This window comes from Scyliorhinus torazame, chromosome 21 (assembly GCF_047496885.1).
Source record: "Scyliorhinus torazame isolate Kashiwa2021f chromosome 21, sScyTor2.1, whole genome shotgun sequence".
NCBI lineage: Eukaryota > Metazoa > Chordata > Chondrichthyes > Carcharhiniformes > Scyliorhinidae > Scyliorhinus > Scyliorhinus torazame.
The window spans coordinates 96343235-96364668 of NC_092727.1; the positions used below are offsets into that span (position 1 = coordinate 96343235).

The 21434-nt window shown below is 39.4% G+C and overlaps 1 protein-coding gene across 3 annotated transcripts in view; it reads right to left on the bottom strand.

Annotated features, from left to right (window-relative positions):
• spop (speckle type BTB/POZ protein) overlaps positions 1-21434 on the bottom strand; it is a 147927-nt gene that overhangs the window by 51196 nt on the left and 75297 nt on the right. For all 3 annotated transcript variants that reach the window (XM_072487099.1, XM_072487098.1, XM_072487100.1), the window contains 2 exons: positions 12560-12711; positions 8268-8395 (listed from right to left, as the gene is read on the bottom strand). In XM_072487099.1, coding sequence (XP_072343200.1) covers positions 8268-8395; positions 12560-12711 — 280 coding nt within the window. The remainder of the gene's footprint in view (positions 1-8267; positions 8396-12559; positions 12712-21434) is intronic.

The following is a 21434-nucleotide window of genomic DNA, read 5'->3' on the forward strand; positions in this document are numbered from 1 at the left end:
TGGTCCATATTTAAGAACTCAGCGACCAACTTAAATGAGTATGCCACCTTAAATGAGTATGCCACCACCGTCACAGAGTTCATCAGCTATGTGGACGGCTGCCTGCCAAAGAAAGCAGTACGTGAGTTCCCCAACCAGAAACCATGGCTCAATCGAGAGATTGACTCCGTACTGAAGGACAGGTCTGAGGTGTTCAAGTCGGACGACCCTGACCTATATAAGAAATACAGGTACGACCTCCGAAAAGCCATCCGGGATGCCAAGAGAGTAGATCAGAAACTATACGTAAACATTTGCAGGAACAGCCTTAATCATGTCTGCCTCATTGTTATTTCTCAAACTTTGCTTGTTTGCACTATTACAGGGAGGGACTTGCATCTATCTGATAAAACCTTTTCTTTTGGAGCTCCCACGGGTCTCCTCCAAGCTCCCACATATTCTACACAATTAACTTGATGCATGATCCAAGTGTTTGAATGTTTTTTTATCCAGCTTACAGCATATAAGACCATTATCATTTGGAGGACAGTAGATACATTTTCTGCCATTGAATAATCTTTGCTCTGAAAAATCATAGGATTGATCAGGCAAACCTTAATGTATCTGCAAGGAGGAGGCAAAGAGACTTCAGGAATCATTAAAGACACTAAAGCATTTCATTAAAATTGGCACCAAAAATATATTCATGATATGTAATGGTAGGCGGGGCCAGAACAAACAATTAGGGAGAGGACAGGAAGTAGCTTCCAATGCAAAAGGTCAAATTATTTTTGAATGATGAAGAAAGAATGTCAGTAAACCACCTACCTCATTTAGTCTCCAAACTAGAGTAAAGCAATACAAAAGCTGGTGCTAAGGTCACGGACCCACACCTTCAAATTCAAGTTGGAGAACATCATTGCCTTAAGCACAAGTGCATTAAGATAATAATTTTCAATGAAAATTTGGTCCAAGACATTTATCTTGCCAATGTCCTCACAAACATCCCTGTGAAAGTTAGCTTGTGAAATTAATAACAGGCAGTCAAATTGTTGTGTATATGCGCCCTGCCAACTATTGAGCAAGATACAGCATACTACCCAATTTGTCAACTGCCGCCAAGAGTTTCCAAAAGTCCCATGTTCCAAAATAAATTCTCCTTCCTATCTGCACATAACAACCAAGTGCAGGAACAAATCTTCAGAATGGAAGAAACGGTAGGTGCTGGCTAAAGTTATTCAGGCAAACTAAAGTCAAATAAATTCAGGCAGATACAATAGGTTGGAGAAATTATCCTGTCCACATGCTGAAAATGATCAAACAATTAGCAAGTAATGGAGACCAATGAAAACAAACTGAACACAAAGTTAAGTTCCTCCATCAGTTACTGCCCGAGGTTGGAAACAAAAACTATTGTTTGAATCACTCATCCATCAGTATTTGTGGTTACAATAGGTTCTTTGATACTTCACGTACCTGTAGGTTGAAATGACGGTCATGATATTTATAACTACTTGTTTTAAGTTTTCACAATGCAGGCTTTCCTAAAGACCAGTACTGTCATTACTGGCAATTCCTGTAGTCCCAGTTGTTTTAAGTCAGCCCTTTTGAAAAGCAAATTGGGATCGACAGAGCATACTTTGCTCTGCCCCAACAGAAGAATATAACCCCCTGACAGCCGCTTCGTTAAGAGTGCAGTAATGTCATAGTCAAGAAGTTACACCTGCAGTAGTTGGCACCCACTGTCTCTAAGTGATAATTGGCTGGACATTGTTCGTCAATAATCTGTACTGCTTTTTCAATGCCGTCAGAGTTCGAAGTGGCTGCTCAATTGAGTTAGTTTTGCACCAGCATTACATGATATCCATGGTGTTTTGAGACACTGGGTGATTAAATTCCAGATTATATACCACACATCTGCAACACTGTCAAGCTTTGCTCCCCCCATTGCGCCACTACACACTTTATTCCGGAGTAATTCTGCACTTGCTAAAATTACTTTCAAGCATGTTTGTTACATACTAATCATTAGAAAGGATTTCTCAATTTGTTTCGGCAAGCTTTTGCCTAGGTGGGCTCTACATCTGCAGTGCAATCTAGTACGAGTGAAGAAAGAATTCCTCTTCCTAATCTCCATTTAATACCTTGCATGGTCATTAAAATAAGACCAGACAAGCTACAATAACCCCATTGTCAATTAACCTGCAAACATTATCATCACCTTCATACTTGAATGAAGGAACAGTGGGTTATAGCCATGGAGCCTTGGCCTAGTAATGAATTCACGTGGAGGGAGAAACTAGAAATTAAAACTGGATAAAAGCTTTCCAAGTACACATACATACATTTGACAAATTCCCAAATTAAATGAAGAAAACATTTTATTTTTGAAAATTGACAAATTAAATTTCAGAATATATTCTGGAAAGCTAAACTGCCATTTGTAGGAGTGATCAAGTGTTTCTGCTGGCATTTCGTGGGTCAACACAAAATTACTATCAAAAAGAGGTAGACCAAAAAACAATACTCCCAATTTAAGTAAAACCAGTACCAACATAAGACCTTATTTTGCTACACAATTGCATTTCCAGATTCATCATATAAGATAACTGGTAGCATGTTAGGTGTTAGGGGGAAATGTAGCAATTTAACCTGCTACTGAGTTACCTTCAGAGGGTTGAGTTTCTTGCTTTGCACCAATGCCAAACCCGTGCAAGGTACATTAGGCATAAAGGCTCAAACTGAGTCTAAAGTAAAGTAATGAGGCACATTTCACCAGAGTAATCGCACTCCATTTCAAGTGTCAAGCCTCTAGATTCAGATTGGGCTGGTTTAGCACAGGACTAAATCGCTGCCTTTGAAAGCAGACCAAGGCAGGCCAGCAGCACGGTTCAATTCCCGTACCAGCCTCCCTGAACAGGCGCCGGAATGTGGCGACTAGGGGCTTTTCACAGTAACTTGATTTGAAGTCTACTTGTGACAATAAGCAATTTTCATTTTCATTTCATTGCGGCATTACCAGCATAAAGTGAAAATGTTTTGCACCCATGGTAAAATTGAAAGATAAATGCACCCTTGTAAATACAGTTCCATTTTGGGTTAACATGAGTATTTTCAAACTTCTTCCTCCACAAGATACTTAAAAAGAAAAACATTTTGAAAATTATTCTTAATCATGTAGATACTCCAAACGGAACACTGAATGGTTTCACCATCAAGCAGTTCAGGATTTTGACACAGGAAAAGAAAAATCTCCAACTGTTTTGGCAAATATTTCTACAGAATTTGTTTTAAGGAAGGTATCGTGTTTCATACTCCTGCCGGTGATCTTAGTTCATCAATCTTACCAACTGAACTTGTAATCCAATTAATTGCTACAAAAGAGTTCTGGAAAATGCTTATGGAAAAATATTGCTAAATTTTGAAAATATTTACTACATTCCCTGAAAATATTTCAGTCAAATCAAAAAGCACCACAGGGAAAATTACCTTTGAGGTGCATGTGTGTACAGGAGCCCAGAAAGTACCATGCAGGCCTGTTTAAAATTGCATTGTAGCCACACATAAAAGGTACCATACACTAAAATGAAATCAAAGGAGCCTTTGAAACTGGTCTTCAATCTGGTACACAATCAGGTACATACCATAATTAAAACACACTAATAAATATCAGACCCGATTCAGATGGTAGCCTTAATGCCTGGAAATCAGAAGGTTGCGAGTTCAAGTCCCATTTCAGGACTTGAGTACAAAAATCAAGGGAATGAGGAAGGATTGCACTATTGGAGATGCCATCTTTCGGATGAAACGTTAGCCCTCTCAGGTGGACCTCAAGATTCTCCGGCGTGATGTGCAAAAGCAGCAAGGGTGTTATCCCCGTGTACTGGTTAATATTTATTTACCGCTCATTCAATATCACACAACTGGATATCTGGTCATTATGACATAGTTGTGTGCAAATTGGTACCAATTCACCATCACAAAAAGTAGTTGAGGCCAAAACGTTGTGTAATTTCAAGGAGGAATTAGATATAGCTCTTGGGGCTAGAGGGATCAGGGGATATGGGGGTGGAAAACAGGATCAGAGTATCGAACTTGATGATCAGACATGATCATAATGAATGGAGGAGCAGGCTCAAAGGGCAGAATGGCCTCATCCTGCTTCTATTTTCTATGTATGTTTCATTGTAAAGTGCTTGAGATGTCCTGAGCATATGAAAGGCACTATAAAATGCAAGTCTTTCTTTTATCAAAATTGTTCTCAGATTTAGCATTCTGGTAGAAGCATATTGTAACATGATGCTCTATGTAGGTGATAACCTTTGAATATAAATAGGGAAGGATTTAAACAGATGGCAGCTGGTTGCTCCAATCATTACCGAGGGGGCTACTAGATGCCCACTTGATCTCTGAAATTATTAGATATGTAGAATAAAGACATCTTGAGGGATCTCTTTACAGGTCACGTTCATTGGAATTACGCCAGAAGCTGTTACCGCACCTGCGTCTATTCATGGAGGGGTGGCAAACAGCACATGGTTGCAAGTCTAAATGATGGCCAATCTCAACAGCAAGTCATTAAAAAGTCTACAAAATATTTTTAAGAACAAAACTTATTCTCACAGCTTCCTTTGCAGATAGCTTTGTCATAGCAGTTGTCATTTCAATTATGGTTGATAAAGCAGCACAATTATGACTGGACCTTTTAATACAATAATAGACACTGATCCCTAGATTTCTGAATCGGTTATTTATACTCGGATGCCCTGTTAACTAGTATTTAAACAATCATTTTTTTGTGCTCAGACTAAGTGATTTGAAAGCTAAAATATCTTCCACTCTGTGATATTCAGAGGTTTGACACAATATTCCAGACATCCATCCCTGATATTGCGTTCCATGGAATAGTTAGGGAATAGAGTTTGGAGTGGAGACTGAAAACAATGGCTTCAGTCTTCCCAATGTTTAATTGGAGGCAATTTCTGCTCTTATAGTCTAGATGTCAAATAAGCAGTCTGATAATGTAGTAATAAGAGAAGTGGTGGTGAGATGGAGCTAGGCGCCGTCAGCGTACAGGTGAAATAAGAGGCCCAAGGATTGATCCTTGGAGAATACCAGAGGTAACAGTGCAGTAATAGGACAAGAGGCCATTGCAAGTGATTCCATGGCTATGTTTAGATAGACAGTAATGGAACCATGAGAGCAGTCCCACACAGCTGGATGACAGTGTTGGAGGAGAATGGTGTGGTCAACCATGGCAAAGGCTGCAGATAGGAAGAGAAGAATGGGGGGGGGCAGGGGGGCATGTTTCGGTACTGTGGCAGGGGAGGATACTTGATTGGAGGGATTCGAAAATGGAGTTCCGGGAAAGATAAAGGCTTTGGGAGGAAAGGCCAATTAGTGATGGGGTGGTAGTTTGTAAGGACAGAGGGATAAAGTGCTGCTTTTTGAGGAAGTGATGAAAGCAGATTTAAAGGAGGACAACGCTTGGAGAAAGAACCATTTTCAATATCTGCTATCACAGGCACCAGTCGGGAATGCTGGATTATCAGCAGTTTAGTGGGAATAAGGTCGAGGAACTAGGAGTTGGATCTCATAGACAGGATTAGCTCAGAAAAGGCAGGATTAGCTCAGAAAAGGCAGGAGAGGTAGGAGAGAAACTAAAGATACAAATACAGGGCTAGGGCAAGATCAGGTGGACTACTGGAAGGGAGGAATGTGGCAGAAGCAGCTGATTAGATTGCTTCAATCCTAATGGTAGAGAAGCCGATGAGCTCCGCACACTTGTTGGAGGTGAAGGTGGAAGGGATGCAGAAAGGGGTTTAAGATAACAGCCTGGCAAACAAAAAAAAGATGCCAGGTGGGGTGTTATCTTTCCAATCCAGGATGAGCAATTTAGCAGATGAGAGTAAGATCCAGTAGTTTTCTTTTTCAAAAGTTCCAGCAACATTTTGCAGTGGATGGCTAAACCAGTTTTGCACCATATTCAATTCTGCTTCCCTTGGACTTAAATGAGCAGAGTTAAGGGTTGTGCCATAGGAATAGCTAAGGCGCATTACATTTTAGTGATGACTTAAGAGGAGGATCACTTCAATTGTTTGAACCCACCGTCAGAACTTCCCGTTCATAGAAATTTGTCTCAAAACGGCAAATTGGATAAATCCCCATCCAGCTTCACAAAAACAGAAAAGCCCACTGAAACTAAAATGGAAGTCTATTGAATCACGAGCACCCGTAAGATTAGGATTAGAAATTAGACACCAGTATTACTAGACACAGTTAGACATCTACCTCATCCATTAAACCTGAATCAACATTGAGTCACAATGTTGCCACAAAGGCAAATATTAACTGACTACTCTCATATTGTTCATTAAAATCACAGCGAATAAACCAATGCCATTGTGACTATGTCGGAGAACCTGCTGACTTTACACAGCAGAGCAACCTCAAAGGAACACTTGAATAATAATAGGTGCCACCTATTCAATACTTCTTATATTTAAAGAACAATATTTCAGAAACTGGCCATGAACAACAATGACATTCAGCCATGTGTGGACTGCTTAAAAATATCTAGTTCTTGGATAAGCTTGCGTGAATGCAATATCTGGCAATAGGAGATGGAATATCTCCAAGCTTGATGCTACCAAACTTTGGAATATAGCTAAGAGCTGAACTATTATAAACTTAAGGGCGGACTGTGCTCTATCACAGACTGTGCTCCATCAGTTGTAAAATCTAATGCTGGTTCAAAGACGAGGGTTAATTGCAACAGCTATGCATATACACGTTAGCCAGCAGAAAAAGCACTACTAGTGCATAAAGCATAAAAAAGAAAACCTCAATTTAATTCTTTAAATCAATAAGCGAATAGTGGGTTATCTAGCATGTAATTGGGGTTGGCAGCTTTGATTTATAATGTACACCGGGCTCTTAATTTCCTTCTCAATTTGTGCCACAACTGCAAATTAGTTTCTTTAATATACCATTGTGAAAATCATGACATTATTCTGTGGCAATAAAGTCAGAATACTTTCTGAAATGTTGATAATATAGCCCACTATTTAAACTAGTGAGTTTAATTTACTTTCTAAAAAAACTTAAAGAGAAATACAGTATTATAACTTAATTTCAGCCACAGATGACATCTATTAGCTGCCTGATACAATGATTTATAGCATCTAAAATACATGGGTTTATTGATGCCAATGTTGCTCAATTGTTCAATATTCTATTATATGCATTATCATTTAGATTTATCGAAGACATGTGTGCACACATTTCAGCACAAAGTAGAATATTAGGGAATATAAACTAATGTTGACAATTTTCCAATAATTGTAATTTAAGATTCAGAATACAACAAATAGACCGTAGCACAATCCTTCTAGTCTCAGGAAGTAGATATACACTCCACATAGAATCCAAGGATTCAACAGCAACAGCTTGTATTTATATAGTGCCATTAATGCAGCAAAGCATCCCAAGGTGATTCACAGGAACATTTTCAAACAAAATCTGACACCAAAACACAGGAGGAGAAATTAGGGTAAATGACCAAAAGCTTGGTCAGAGTAAGCAGTATGGAGTATCTTAAAGGAGTTTGAGAGCAAAAGAGGTGGAGGGGATTAGGGAGGAAATTCCAGAGCTTAGGGTGCTGGCAGCTGAAGGTCCAGTCACCAGTACTGGAGTGATTCAATTCAGGAATGTTCAAAACAGCCAGAACTGGAGAAACACAGAGATATCAGATAGTTGTTGGGCTGGAGGAGATCAGATGCAAGGGGAGGCAAGACAGGTTTAAAATTAAAATTGAGGCATCTCTTTACTGGGAGCCAATGTAGGTAGATCGTGGGCACAGGGGTTATAGGACTTGTTACGAATTAGGAGACATGAAGTTTTAGATGGCTTCAAGTTTACTCAAGCAATTTACAGAAGGCATGGCCTTCAACATATCAGAGTGCCTCACAGTACAGATCTATCATAAATTGATGAGCCAGGAGAAAGCAAAAAGTGCAACTATTAAATTATTCTTTATAGGGAGTGACCAGACAGTAATTGAGTTCTCGAAAACAATAAATCACCGTATTGACCAAGATTGTGTAATTTACAGAATTATGTACTGAACTTTGCGAAGTACTTCAGTTTGAGGCAAATTTGACATTGATTGCCCGACAAAGTACATTGTTGCCAGCCTGTTAGTCATGGAACCAATTCTGCTTGTTGTTTCTATTATGTAGTAAACATCTTAGACAGTCAAGTCATAATCACACTTGTTAAGAACTTACTTCACAGAATAATGTAAGTTTGTCATCAGGAAGGAGCCCATTGGCTTCATCTAGTAGGAAATCTCTTCTAATAAATTTCTTGAAACCCCAGTCCTTTCCTTGTACAAACCGATAAGCTCGCTGGCTCTCTGCAAAACAAAATTAGATCCGTTCTACTTAGCTCAAGCTGCAACTCTGCAAAGTAGATCAATCCTAGAAAGAGACAGCTTCTCCTATTTACATCTATCAGCTTGGATTTTAGCAGAACAGTTTGAGTCATCCGAATATCAGCCTGTACCTGGCCATGGTCACATGATACAAGGTATTATACACATGGATTCTACAGGATGGAAAATATGTTGACAAAACTATTTCAGCTTATGGCACGCAAGGCTAATAAAATGCATATAGCTTTTAGCAGTAAGCATTTTCAAATTAGAATTTCTGGTGATGTCATAAAGGATCAAAGCTGGTAAAGGTGGTAAAGCTACCTCGACAAAAACCATCAGTGAAAGTTTACTTTGTACCTAATAAGTTATCATAAACATACTCTTATCTGAACAGGACAGTATTGCAAATGTGATTTTTTTTTTTTTTTAAAGTGTCTAGCATATTAAAATTCTACCAGATGAATTCTCTCAGCAACTTAAATACTATAACCTCATTCTAGTTCAGGGTTTAGCAAAGTCTGTATTGGGGCTGACCAATCAAAATATGCAAATTAAATATGAAAGTAATCCTGCAAATTGAATAATTACTTCCTTTATGGTAATCAAAATGACCATTTCACATTTCAGAGTTCAGACTGTTGTATTAACTCCAGCTGGTGATTATTCATAATAAACTGAGAGTTTGGCTTCTTATGACAATTATGAGTTTTGTAAAGAATCAGGAACAGAAACACACCATGAGCTAACACAAAGGCTTTTCATTTCTGGAACAGAGTTTCAATTCCAGCCCAAATTGATGGAATGAAAGTCACTTTTGCTACTGGATATAAAAGATCCTTTATGAAATTAACTGAAGCAGTCTTAATCCAGTCCCGAGTGCGCATGACTCATCATAGAGAATCATAGAATTTACAGTGCAGGAGGCCATTCGGCCCATCGAGTCTGCACCGGCCCTTGGAAAGAGCACCCTACCTAAGCCCACACCCCTCACCCTATCCCGCAACCCAGCAACCCCACCCAATCCCTTTGGCACACTAACGGGCAATTTATCATGGCCAATCCACCTAATCTGCACATTTTTGGACTGTGGGAGGTAACCGGAGCACCCGGAGGAAACCCACGCAGACACGGGTAGAACGTGCAAACTCCGCACAGACAGTGACCCAAGCCGGAATCGAACCTGGGACCTGTGGCTTACAATTGCACCATCTTTGAAAAGTACTGACACTCAACAATTGAACACTTCAGAAACTCAAGATGTTGCAGCATGGCAGTTAAATCATCATCTTTCATGATGGATGTTTGCCACATCCTTTACAGACGGATTCCTACACTGACAATGCCACTGGACATCACCAAAATAACTTTCTTCAAATGTGATCCTAGACGGTGATTGGGATTGACAGGTTATTTCACCATTGGGAGCATCACAGCCAGTCCAATCCGGTTTCCGATCACTCAGTGTCATAGTTTTGCACTAAGTGATACCAACACATACAACAACATGGCTAATTTAGAAAGTGAAGCAAGAAGTCCTCTTAAAACAGAGGCACATTGCTAATAACATTTTTTTTTAAAAGAGTAAAAAAGTTAATTCTACTTCTAAAAAGAGCAATGCCAATGGTGGGAGTGCTTGATACCACTAGTAGGTGCCACAAATCAAATTCTATTTTCCAGATCTAGCAACTCTCACCTTATTAATGGCAAACCTAACTACTTTGCCCATGTAATGCAAAAATACTGGTAAAGAGGGAAAAAAGGAACTAAAGTTTTAGTTTTGCGAAAGAAATATTGACCAAGGTGCACTGCACAAGACAGTATGGTTTTTTTTTTAAAGTGAGGCCCAAACCATAGAATCTCAGTAGAGCATTTCAATCTATTTGATAGTAAACCAACAAAGTTAATGCAAATCTTGTGAGGTTCAAAATAGAGGCTACTTTATTCAGGATGAATATCTAGAGTGATTAAGCTGCAGTTACAGCATGTTAAACGGAACTCGCTGCTCAATGCATTAACAATGCACAAAAACATATAACTAAATTATGATACTGGTGATGAGTAACTTTCATACAACATTTAATTACTCTTAAAATGATTGCCTGATTGTTCAATTAAATAAAGTGATGAAATCAAAAAACAAACGTGAACATTTACAATAGGTCCTTCAACTTCCAAGAGAAAAGGCAAATGAATACTTTGCATGAAGAATTATTAATTCTCTACCCAAAATACTAGTCTTTCTTTTTTCCTCCCCTCCCCCCCCCCCCCCCCCCCCCAAATGCGTCAGACCTACTGTACATTTCCTTGCATTTTCAAAAGGTTAGAGCTGTTTGACTCTCAGATTTTCAATCACTTGGACTGTTCCAATTGTGCAATTTTTGTCAGATGCTAATGGAGTAAAGATAAAGCATCCTGTGAAAACGAAATGTTGCAGAGTGCAACTTGTCCACGCTTACCTCATCGGCTGGGAAGCCGACCATGAAATCTAAACTGAGGTCCATGGTTTAGCCCTTACAATCTACCTGTAGGAGATAGCCTGGCAAGAGAATTAAACTGAAAGCTTTCTCTGGCTTTCAAACAAGGGCAATTTTGTTTAGTTATCTTTTTAAGTTACTGAGATGCATGTTTTCTCCTCCAATTTTAAAATAAATACCCAGGATTTCTATCCCTTCGATGGTAACGGGTAGTTTGAAAACAATTATTTTAATGTAGTTCAAACAGGATGAGAGGTACATGCAGACATGCTGTAAAGAACAAAAACACTACATTTCTTTTATGCTTGGCTTCCATCTCTTAGAAAGGATAAATGCACCTTTCTCTAACCTTCCTCCCAATCTTAGAGACAGAACCAAAAAGCAGTTTGCATCATTCTGTAGCTTTAGTTTTGCCTTTGTGCAGTAGTAGACTTGCCATTGGTCAGATTATTTGTTCCATTGCCGACAATACAGAACCATGACGAGGCTACAAGGAACATCAAACATGAAGCTACGATCCCAACAAAGCTGCCGAAATGGGAAGGTTAGTCAAAACAGTAGTGGCTCTTCCCTACAATTCTTTAAAGAAGTGCTGCATAAACAGTGCAGTCAGCAGCAGAATCATTATGCAACCAGTGGATTCTTCCAACGACTGAATCTAGGCACGATTCCTCATTAATTTAAACTTCAGCTTGAGCCACATTTCTTGGCTCAGCATTTTTAAAGCTATTAAAGGGGAGGCTAATGAAATGCTGTGGCTTCTTTGCCTTTTTATTGCAGTTGTGAGCATTGTGTATTTGCTGAAACTTCTCGGTCTTAAGTGACAAAACCTAAGGGCAGCACGGTAGCACAAATGGATAGCACTGTGGCTTCACAGCGTCAGGGTCGATTCCCAGCTGGGACACAGTCTGTGCGGAGTCTGCACGTTCTCCCCGTGTCTGCGTGGGTTTCCTCCGGGTGCTCCGGTTTCCTCCCACAGACCAAATACGTGCAGGTTAGGTGGATTGGCCATGATAAATTGCCCTTAGTGACCAAAAAGGTTAAGAGCGGTTATTGGGTTACGGGGATAGGGTGGAAGTGAGGGTTTGAGTGGGTCGGTGCAGACTCGTTGGGCCGAATGGCCTCCTTCTGCATTGTATATACTATGTAAAACATTTCAATTTAGACACAAGTGCATAATTTCAGTAAATCTATTTTTATAAAGAAAGCAAATCAGATGATAAGTCATTTCTTACTTTTGGTGGTGGTGCTTTTGGGGGGGGGGGGGGGGGGGGGGTTGAGACGGAAGGGAAGCATATTTTTCTGTTGATAGTAGATGCACATATTGATATGAAAACAATTCTTACTCAAGAATCAAGTCGGAGCAGGGTGTGGTGAATTCCAAATTTAATATATAAATGGCAATTTCTAAAACGTAATCAATTAGTCTGCATCGAATTATAAAACTGAGAAGGGGCATTAAAACAGTTTTTGGCAAACCTGCTTTTGCAAGGACTCCAGCCTCAAGAATAAGACAATCCCAAATTTCCAGCTGACCAAGGGGGAAAGAAGTCGAAAAAGGGGAAACATTGGTCATAAATAATTGTTCCTTTACACCAGTTTGCACAACTGAATAGAACTGCATTTAAACGCTGAGCCTGTATCTGAAGCATACTGTCACTTCACTTACCCATTGCCTTAGTTTCTTCACCTTTTGCGTTCAGAATGGAGAATTTAAATTTTGCTCTGACTTCACTTTTTGGACAGCTGACTAGCAGCAGGTAGAGTGATAGGTAATCTTTACTTTCCTCATCTAAACCCTTAGGGTTCACTCGGAGGCACCTTAAATATACATAAAAAATGAAATATGTTAAAAAGAAAATGAATGAATCACATACAGACTAAAAAATAAAAAAAAAAGAGCATTTTGATGCAGGGTTGGTCTGTCCCATGTTTTTCTCTTCACAATGGCTTGACCATAACTGCATCTAGTTACTGTATATGAAGTCCAACTCATTTTTAAAAAGGACGATCTATCTCTCACACACACACACACACACACTCAGTAGCCCTGTTCAACAATTGCCATGCTGTATTCGGGCCATGATTTATCTACCACATTTTAACTGCACTTCCCAAACCATTTGAATGCACCAACTATCTAGAGTACTGCCACAAAAACAAGACAAGACAAGCCAACAAACATTGCTAATGTTTAAAGTTGTACTTAAATACATTTTGAATGTCTCCAGTCCCCTCCTCCTAACTTATAATTTATTCCATTTTACAATGAATTTGTCGTACTTACCATTTTCTCTATAATTATCATGCAACACTTGGAGATATGGGAATATTTATTCAATTTAGGTAAGACATGGTGCTTTTTAACTCTGATGAACTGAAAAGCATAGCAACTCTTTCCTCATGAGCATTTTTATTCAATTTATCCCTGCGCACTTTAATGCCAATTATCTTTCCGCCTCTTACCCTCAGTTCATCTCCTTTTCACCCTATTCCAATTCATCATCTATTACAAGTAGATTATTTTGCCTTTAAGCATTCATATGCTACTATTAAAGTTACCAGCCAGTGAAAAGCTGAATGGGTGAAGTAAAAAAAAAAAATCTGGTCTGCTAAATGTAAACTTAACATTTTTTAAATTGCAAAGTACTTGAATGCCATGAAAACAGAACTGCTCACAATCCTGTTATATGTATGTGCCTTCGCTTGTCCTGTATAGTCACTCAAGTTGGCAAGAAGCATGAGCAATGCTAAAATTTATATTAAACAAAGTGGCGGATACCAATTAAAATGATATAAAAGCAGGTTCAGAAAACAAGTACAATTCTCAACTATGTACCCATCTACAGTTAAGAGAAGCTTTAAGACGTGATCTTTTATAGCTTTATTGAAGAGTGTTAAAATGTTGATATGCTGAACAGAACAGTTGGGAATACTTGAATGTTGATTCTTAGTACATTTGCATCAAATTACAATTGCACTTGTATTGGCTTTTGAAGATAATTACATGATGGATGATTTGGTACAATATAATTTCTCCAGTTTCTTCCAATTACTTAAAGGTCCACTTGGAAAATCTTGCAGCATTATCATAAACTTTGACTGTTTGAAATTAAATGTCACATTAATAAATGTTTTAACATCACTGAAGGTGAAAGATCATGTCCACAAGCAATACAATGACAAGAAGACAATCTCGATCAATGTACCATGGTCAAGCCAAACAAATGCAAATACTTTTCCCACCCAAGATTATGGAGACAGTTTACAGTTTTGAACCGGATAGACTCTCACCAATAACGCACCTGCCCTTCCAACCTATCAATTGCTCCCTTTAATTAAGCAATAATTACCACTAACCTACCAAGCCTGCCATTTGAAGCTCACCAGACATTTGCATGGTAAGAGATTGTTTTGAATACGAAAGCAAGTGTAGCCCGGAGTACTATCAAGGCAACATCAAATGGTTTGGGGGTGCGCTTCATCAGTTCTTGTAACTTATAGTTTGGAGGGATGAGGGTCCTTCTTGCTCCCAAAAAAGAACCTACCCCACAATATTTTGAGGAAATGACAGACTTCAATTGCCGGAAATCTAAAATAAGATTAAACACTGTAAATGGGGCAGCATGGTGGTTAGCACTGCTGCCTCACTGCGCTGAGGACTCTGGTTCGATCCTGGCCCCGGGTAACTGTCTATGTGGAGTTTGCGCATTCTCCCCATGTTTGCATGGGTCTCATCCCCCACAACTCAAAGGATGTGCACGGTAGGTGGATTGGGCACGCCAAATTGCCCCTTAATTGGATTTTTATTATTTTTTTAAAGACAGCGGAAATGCACTGCATGCCAATTCAGCATTTGGAAAGAGAAAAGATAGACATTTCAAATTTCAGTTCTGAAAAAGGAATCGACACTCAAATCGTTAATCAATTTTACGAACTTGTGGTATTGCATTTTGGGAGGGCAAAGAAAAGGAATATATAATAAGCAGGAGGATTTTGAGCGAAATAAATGTAGTGAGACACCCTGGGATGCATGCCCACCGGTCCCTGAAGGTGGCAGGGCAGGTAGATAAGGTGATACAAATGGCATATGGAATGCTTTCCCGAATTGGACGAGGCATAGAATACAAAAGCAGGGATGTAATGATGGAATTGTATAAAACATGGATTGTGCCACAGCTGGAATTTTGTGCACAGTTCTGATCACCGCATTACAGGAAGGACATAATTGCCTAATAGACAGAGTACAGAGGAGATCTGCAAGAATGTTGTCAGAGTTGAAAATTGCAGCTATGAGGAAACATTGGATCAGCTAGATTTGTTTTCCTTAGAACAGAGGCGGCGGAGGGGGTGACTTCCATCAAGGTTGATAAAGCCATGAGGGGCCTAAATAGACAGGAAAGATTTGTTTCAATTACCAGGGAGTACAGATTTAAGGTGACTGGTAGAAGGATTAGAGGGGCTATTAGGAAAAACCTTTTCACCGAGGGTGGTAGGTATCTGGAATTCACTGCTAGAATGGTGGTCAAGGTAGAAACCCTCAACTCATTTAAAAGGTACCTTTATTCTGCACCTGAAGTGCTGTAACCTGCAAGGCTACAGACCAGGTGTTGGAAGGAGGAAATAGAATGGGCTGTTGTATTTTTTCAGCTGGCACAGACATGGGCTGTATGGCCTTTTTTTTGTGCCAATCTTTTCGATGATTCTCTCCAAATGTTAACAAGTATCCTGTGTATTTCTTTTTACATTCTACCTATTCCATTCTCAATAAGGGGAAAGGGATGATGTAGAATCATTTTCACTGTTGGGAGACTGAAATGAAGGCAGCAATCTGTGTCTTTTCAAACACACCATTACGAATCGGTACCATCATCGGTCAGCAATGACATGAGTAGACTGGCATTCCAAAATTGGTGCAAATGCCGTTTTTCCGACAATTGATTTTGGTGCTGCTCGGACTGTCCTCGAACACGGAAATATTATGGGTACCTCAACCTAATCACAAATTTATTGATGCAGGGTATTTTCTTATTTCAAGAATTTTGCATTCATGCTTTCCTGTTTGCAGAATTAAACTTTCAGCAGTCTCCCGCAAGATTTGGGATCTGGGGGCTCTACTTCTACCAAGAGTTCTCGTTACTATGACTTCAAAACTCAAAAGCTTTAAAATATTATTGCAAAATAGAATAAGACAATCACCTGGAAGGATTAAAGCTACAAGATATAGGATTCATTTCATCACTATGTTTCAGTTGAGGTGGCCAAGGGAACAAATTCCATTGCTCCTTTAAAAAAGCATTTTTATTTTATCAGTGATTACAGTTGATATTTGTTCGGTCACCGCACCTCCAGGAACCTGAATTAACAACTAACATACTGCACTGCTGTCTATGTTATTTAGGTGCATTACATTATTAGCCCCTTAAGCTCATTACTCTGAGATATGGGCGGCACGGTAGCAGTGGTTAGCACTGTTGCTTTACAGTGCCAGAGACTCGGGTTCAATTCCCGGCTTGGGCCACTGTCTCTGCGGAGACTGCATGTTCTCCCCGTATCTGTGTGGGTTTCGTCCGGGTGCTCCGGTTTCTTCCCACAAGTCCTGATAGACACGCTTGTTGGGTAAATTGGACATTCTGAATTCTCCCTCAGTGTACCCAAACAGGTGCCATAGTGTGGCGACTTGGGGCTTTTCACAGCAACTTCATTGCAGTGTTATTGGAAGCCTATTTGTGACACTAAAGATCATTATATTACATTTTCTGAAGATATATTTTAAATATTGACAGAAACAAAAAAAGAGGTTAAAAATGGTATGTCTGATTTGTAAAGTGAGCTCAAAAATACATTCACATCAAGGATCTTCCAATATTAGAATTTTGTTTGTCTTTTAAACTCCAAGATGAATGAATTAAACGGATATCCTTTCTAATTTTAACTTTAAAAGCGGAGCACTGATGATACTTGATGGTACAATTATAAAGACAAGATGTAACCAATATAGTTGATGTTCATCCTGTGTTCTCACCTTGCTAGTATATTCAATTAAGCGATCAACATAGTTTAACTGTTAAATAGAACCAAGACAGTCAGAAAAAAATGAATTCTCTGTAAGCATTTCTTTTCATTCCTGATTTAAATCCAGTACAAATCTGCTCAAAGGCAAATTATACTAAATATATATATTCTGCTAGGATAACATAAAATGGTTGCAAAAATCAAAACGTTTTCATTTTGTATATGTAAAATAACTATTTGACATAATCTATCATACTCCTGCATAAACACAGCACATATTTCCTTTAGATTAGAGAAAGTGAAAATAAACTTTTCATAATTGTACATCTAGTAATTACGACTCATGCAGAATATACCCTCTAAATTCACCAAATTTTTACTCTACACAGTTTGAGGTACAAGAACATGATAGCATGGAAGCACTTTTAATGCAAGGACTGCTCTCTCATAACACCCAAAATAAAAATTCAGGAGGAAAACAATTATGGTAGAAGATGCACCTTATATAAAAAGCAAGCTCCCCAATGGCTGAACCCATGCAGTCAGGACTTGGATCTGGAGGACCCAATATTGACTTTGCGTCAGGAAGAGTCGGGTGAAACTTTCGGAAGGATTTTAGATTTCTTTACCAGGTTTCCTCCCCAACAGCCAGCCAGATTACAGACAGCCAGATTAACAGCATTGAAACCAGCCAGGGTGCGGATGACAGTTAAGTCCAACATCACAGGTGTTTGAAAGGTTGTTTGAAAGGTAAAATCAGTGGTCTGGGGGTCACCAACTGTCCTGTGGATAGTGCAATAAAGTAACTTACCTCAAGAATCCAGCCCTTCCCAGGATTCCAGAGTTGGATTTCCTTTTAATTTCAACCCCTCATCAAAAAACAAAGCCTCATCTGCCCTGTGAGGTTAAAATTAACCTCAAAATGCCTATGAAATTAGCAGATTAAGTTGCACTGACAGTCTGCAATTGGTCTATGCACACTAATTATTTAGGAAATAGAAAATCAGCCCAGTCTTCCCCACTTAATTGTTCTCTAGGACGGCACAGTGCTTAGCGCTGCTGCCTCACAGCGCCAGAGAACCCGGGTTGAATTCCGGCCTTGGGTGACGGTGTGGAGTTTGCCCTTTCTTCCTGTGTCTGTGTGGGCTTCCTCCAGGTGCTATGGTTTTCTCCCACAGTCCAGAGATGTGCAGGTTAGGTGGATTGGCCATGATAAATTGCCCCTCATTGTCCAAAGATGTGCAGTCAGGTGGGGTCACGGAGATAGGGTCCAGCTAGGGAGCTCTTTCGGAGAGCCAGTGCAGGCTTAATGGGCGAAATGGCCCCCTACTATCCTGTAGGAATTCTATGTTTCTAATCCTACTGGAACTGTGTGGGTGGACATGGGAGTAAGAACTGGATTTTGGAACATTTGTTATACCTGCACAATAAAATCAAAATTCACCATCCAGAGTCGCATCCAGATGGGCTACTATCCAGTTGGAGGACATACTGGATAGCACCCCAGCATCCATAGAACTACTCTGTCAAAGTGCTGTCGCCTTCAGGTAGGAGAAAAAATATTCAAAAATGCATTTTTCTTTTAAAGCATGATTCTTTGCCCCATCCACATGCAAGTCATCAGGTTCCTGGAACTGCTTCAGGAATATTTAGAAAGTTTTGCCATACTGGAGCCCTTTTGCCAAAACAATAAATTATTTTACCTATGACCTCATAAGGGATGTCCACAAAGCAGTTTCTAGCTGTGCACAATATACCAAATTTCAAGTCTCTATTTCTTGGAGGGTGGGAAAAGATGAAATATGCATCACAAGGTAATCTATTTTGTGCACAGTCTGGGGTAAGGGGAAAGGAAAAAGATATAATTTGAAAGTACAATGTCTTCCTGCCAATTTACAGAAATGCTCCCCTTTGAATGTATAGAATCCCTACAATGCAGGAGGCGGCAATTCAGACCGTCGAGTCTGCACTGACCCTCCGAAAAAGCACTCTACCTAGGCCTACTCCCCCACCCTATCCCCATACGTGTATTGATCATGCCCAATCCATTTAACCTGCACATCTTTGGGCTGTGGGAGGACCCGAGCACCTGGGATAAACCCACACAGACACTGTAAGAACTTGCAAACTCTGCACAATCAACCAAGGCCGGAATTGAACCCGGGTCCCTGGGATTGTGAGGCAGCAGGGCTAACCACTATATCAACTTGAGCTATTTTGATGTTTTTAAAGTAGAATAAATAGGATTATTAATTTTCCCTGCAAATGGGCAGTTAGCAATGTTACATTTTTCTAACATGTTCCAAAAGTTGGACAGGTTATTTTTGTGTTAGCTACGTGTTAAATTAGGATGGATTATTTTAGAAACTGACAACTCAGGTCACTGTGTGAAGAAACTATGTGGAAATGATTTTGAATGGGAAGAACGTGGAAGGAGAGAGGAAAGAACTTTCAATGCAAACTCACAATTAGCAGGGTTTTCTTCTATGAATGCAACCTTGCGTTTGGAGGATATGACACCAGCCTTTATGATGTGTTATGTCACATCAAATAGGTGATAGCCAAACTAATCTTCCAGAAACTTGCACCCTATCTTTATTTCCAGACTTCACTGAAAAAATACAAACATATAATACTTCCTGCCTCACGTGGACCTATTCAACTTAAACCCCAGTCTCAATCTATGGCACTTTGGTACCTTGTAGCAGTAAGCTTTGCTGACACACATTGTTGAGGCACAGAATTTAGTTTACTGCATACTTAACAGTACTTTCATCTGACCTGTTCACCGGGAACCCAATAATGGAAAATGTAATGTCTCTCAACTTGCTGTTTACAAAATAAGCCTAGCAAAAAAAAAAAGTGTTCCCCATCCACAAAATCCATCACTTTTAGAAACCAAAAGTAAAAACTGCAAACTTCACGAATAAGGTCAAGATCATTTGTTATCGCACATCCACTTTATTAATACTAATAAATAATAATACTCTTTATTATTGTCACAAGTAGGCTCACATTAACATCACAATGAAGTTACTGTGCAATTCCCTTAGTTGCCACACTCCGGCCGGTGCCTGTTCGGGTACAATGAGGGAGAATTCAGAATGTCCAAATTACCCAACAGCACCTCTTTCGGGACTTGTCCGGAGCACCCGGACGAAACCCATGCAGTCACGGGGAGAATGTGCAGACTCCGCACAAACAGTGACCCAAGCCGGGAATTGAACCTGGGATCTTGGTGCTAACCACTGTGCTACCATGCTACCCTTACCTAAAGGTTTGGAATTTGTGCATTCTGGAATCTATATACTGCAACGGTATGGTGTAGCCTAGTCCTCCAGCGCACACTGGACTTCCAATTGGTTTTTATAAAAGCTAAAATTTGTTCCCTTATTAGTAATGAGGATGAACCATAACATTCAGTAACACTGCAAAAGCATAATCCTGCATGAAACTTTGAACAAAATATACGCAAGATTGCATTAAGTGAAACAAAAATTTTCAAAATTGTGGTAACAATCGTTCTGGAAAAGGCAACCATACGTACTACCCTGTACCAAATATTTCTGCATTACTCACTACATAAGTGAAATACTAATTTCTTCTATTCCTCAACCAATCCCACCTTTTTTACCTTGCAATTAAATAATATCCAATACATTGACCAGGTATGAAATGTTAGAAATATCACTGGAAAGTGCAACAACCTCAGCAAGTGACTCATCAAAGAAAACTATCAAAATATTTAATGTTTGTCAAGATGTTTATGTCCTTCAGCAATTTATTAATCTTTTGATGGGCTGTACAACTCAGGCGAAAGGCTATTGCAACAAATAATTCCTCTTACTTTCCCTCATTGTAGAGCAGAAGGAGAGAAAGCATGAATAACTAAATCTCAAACCAAAGAACTTTGAGCAGGAAGAAGGGCATGAAAAATGAAGTACTAATATTTGCAAGGAACAGCAAGAGTTATATTTACAGAAAACGAAATAAGTCACGTGTCAGGTATCCCCAGATTTTAGTCCTTTGGTCATTTCATGGGATCTTTCTGTGAGGCTGCTTAATTAATTTCAATTAATATTCGGTTCACAGCCTAGAAGGCATTGAAGTACAAATTGGGATGAGAAAAGAACGGTGCTTTAACTCTCAGAACATATAATTATTCAGCATCTATTGTACAAAAGATTGATTCTGAATATAAACCAATGAAGTGCTACAGAAATGCTGTCCAACTAGTGCAAAGAATTAAAATAGCTAGCTTGAAAGTGAAAGATAGCAAAAGACTTGCTCATAGGTATGGAGCAAAACTGGCTAATATTAAGCCTTGAGCCAATTTGCTGGGTTTTAACTTTGTAACATCTGGCGCCTGATCTCATAATCCTGCCTACAGTACAAATATGTTCTTTTGATTTAAATGTTTGCAGGATACCACAAGGTTGTCATGGAGGATTACACGCAAGGGTTCAAGGAGAATTCTGAAATTTGAATTACACACTGTACCTGATCCATTGCAAGGAAATTTTCAAATT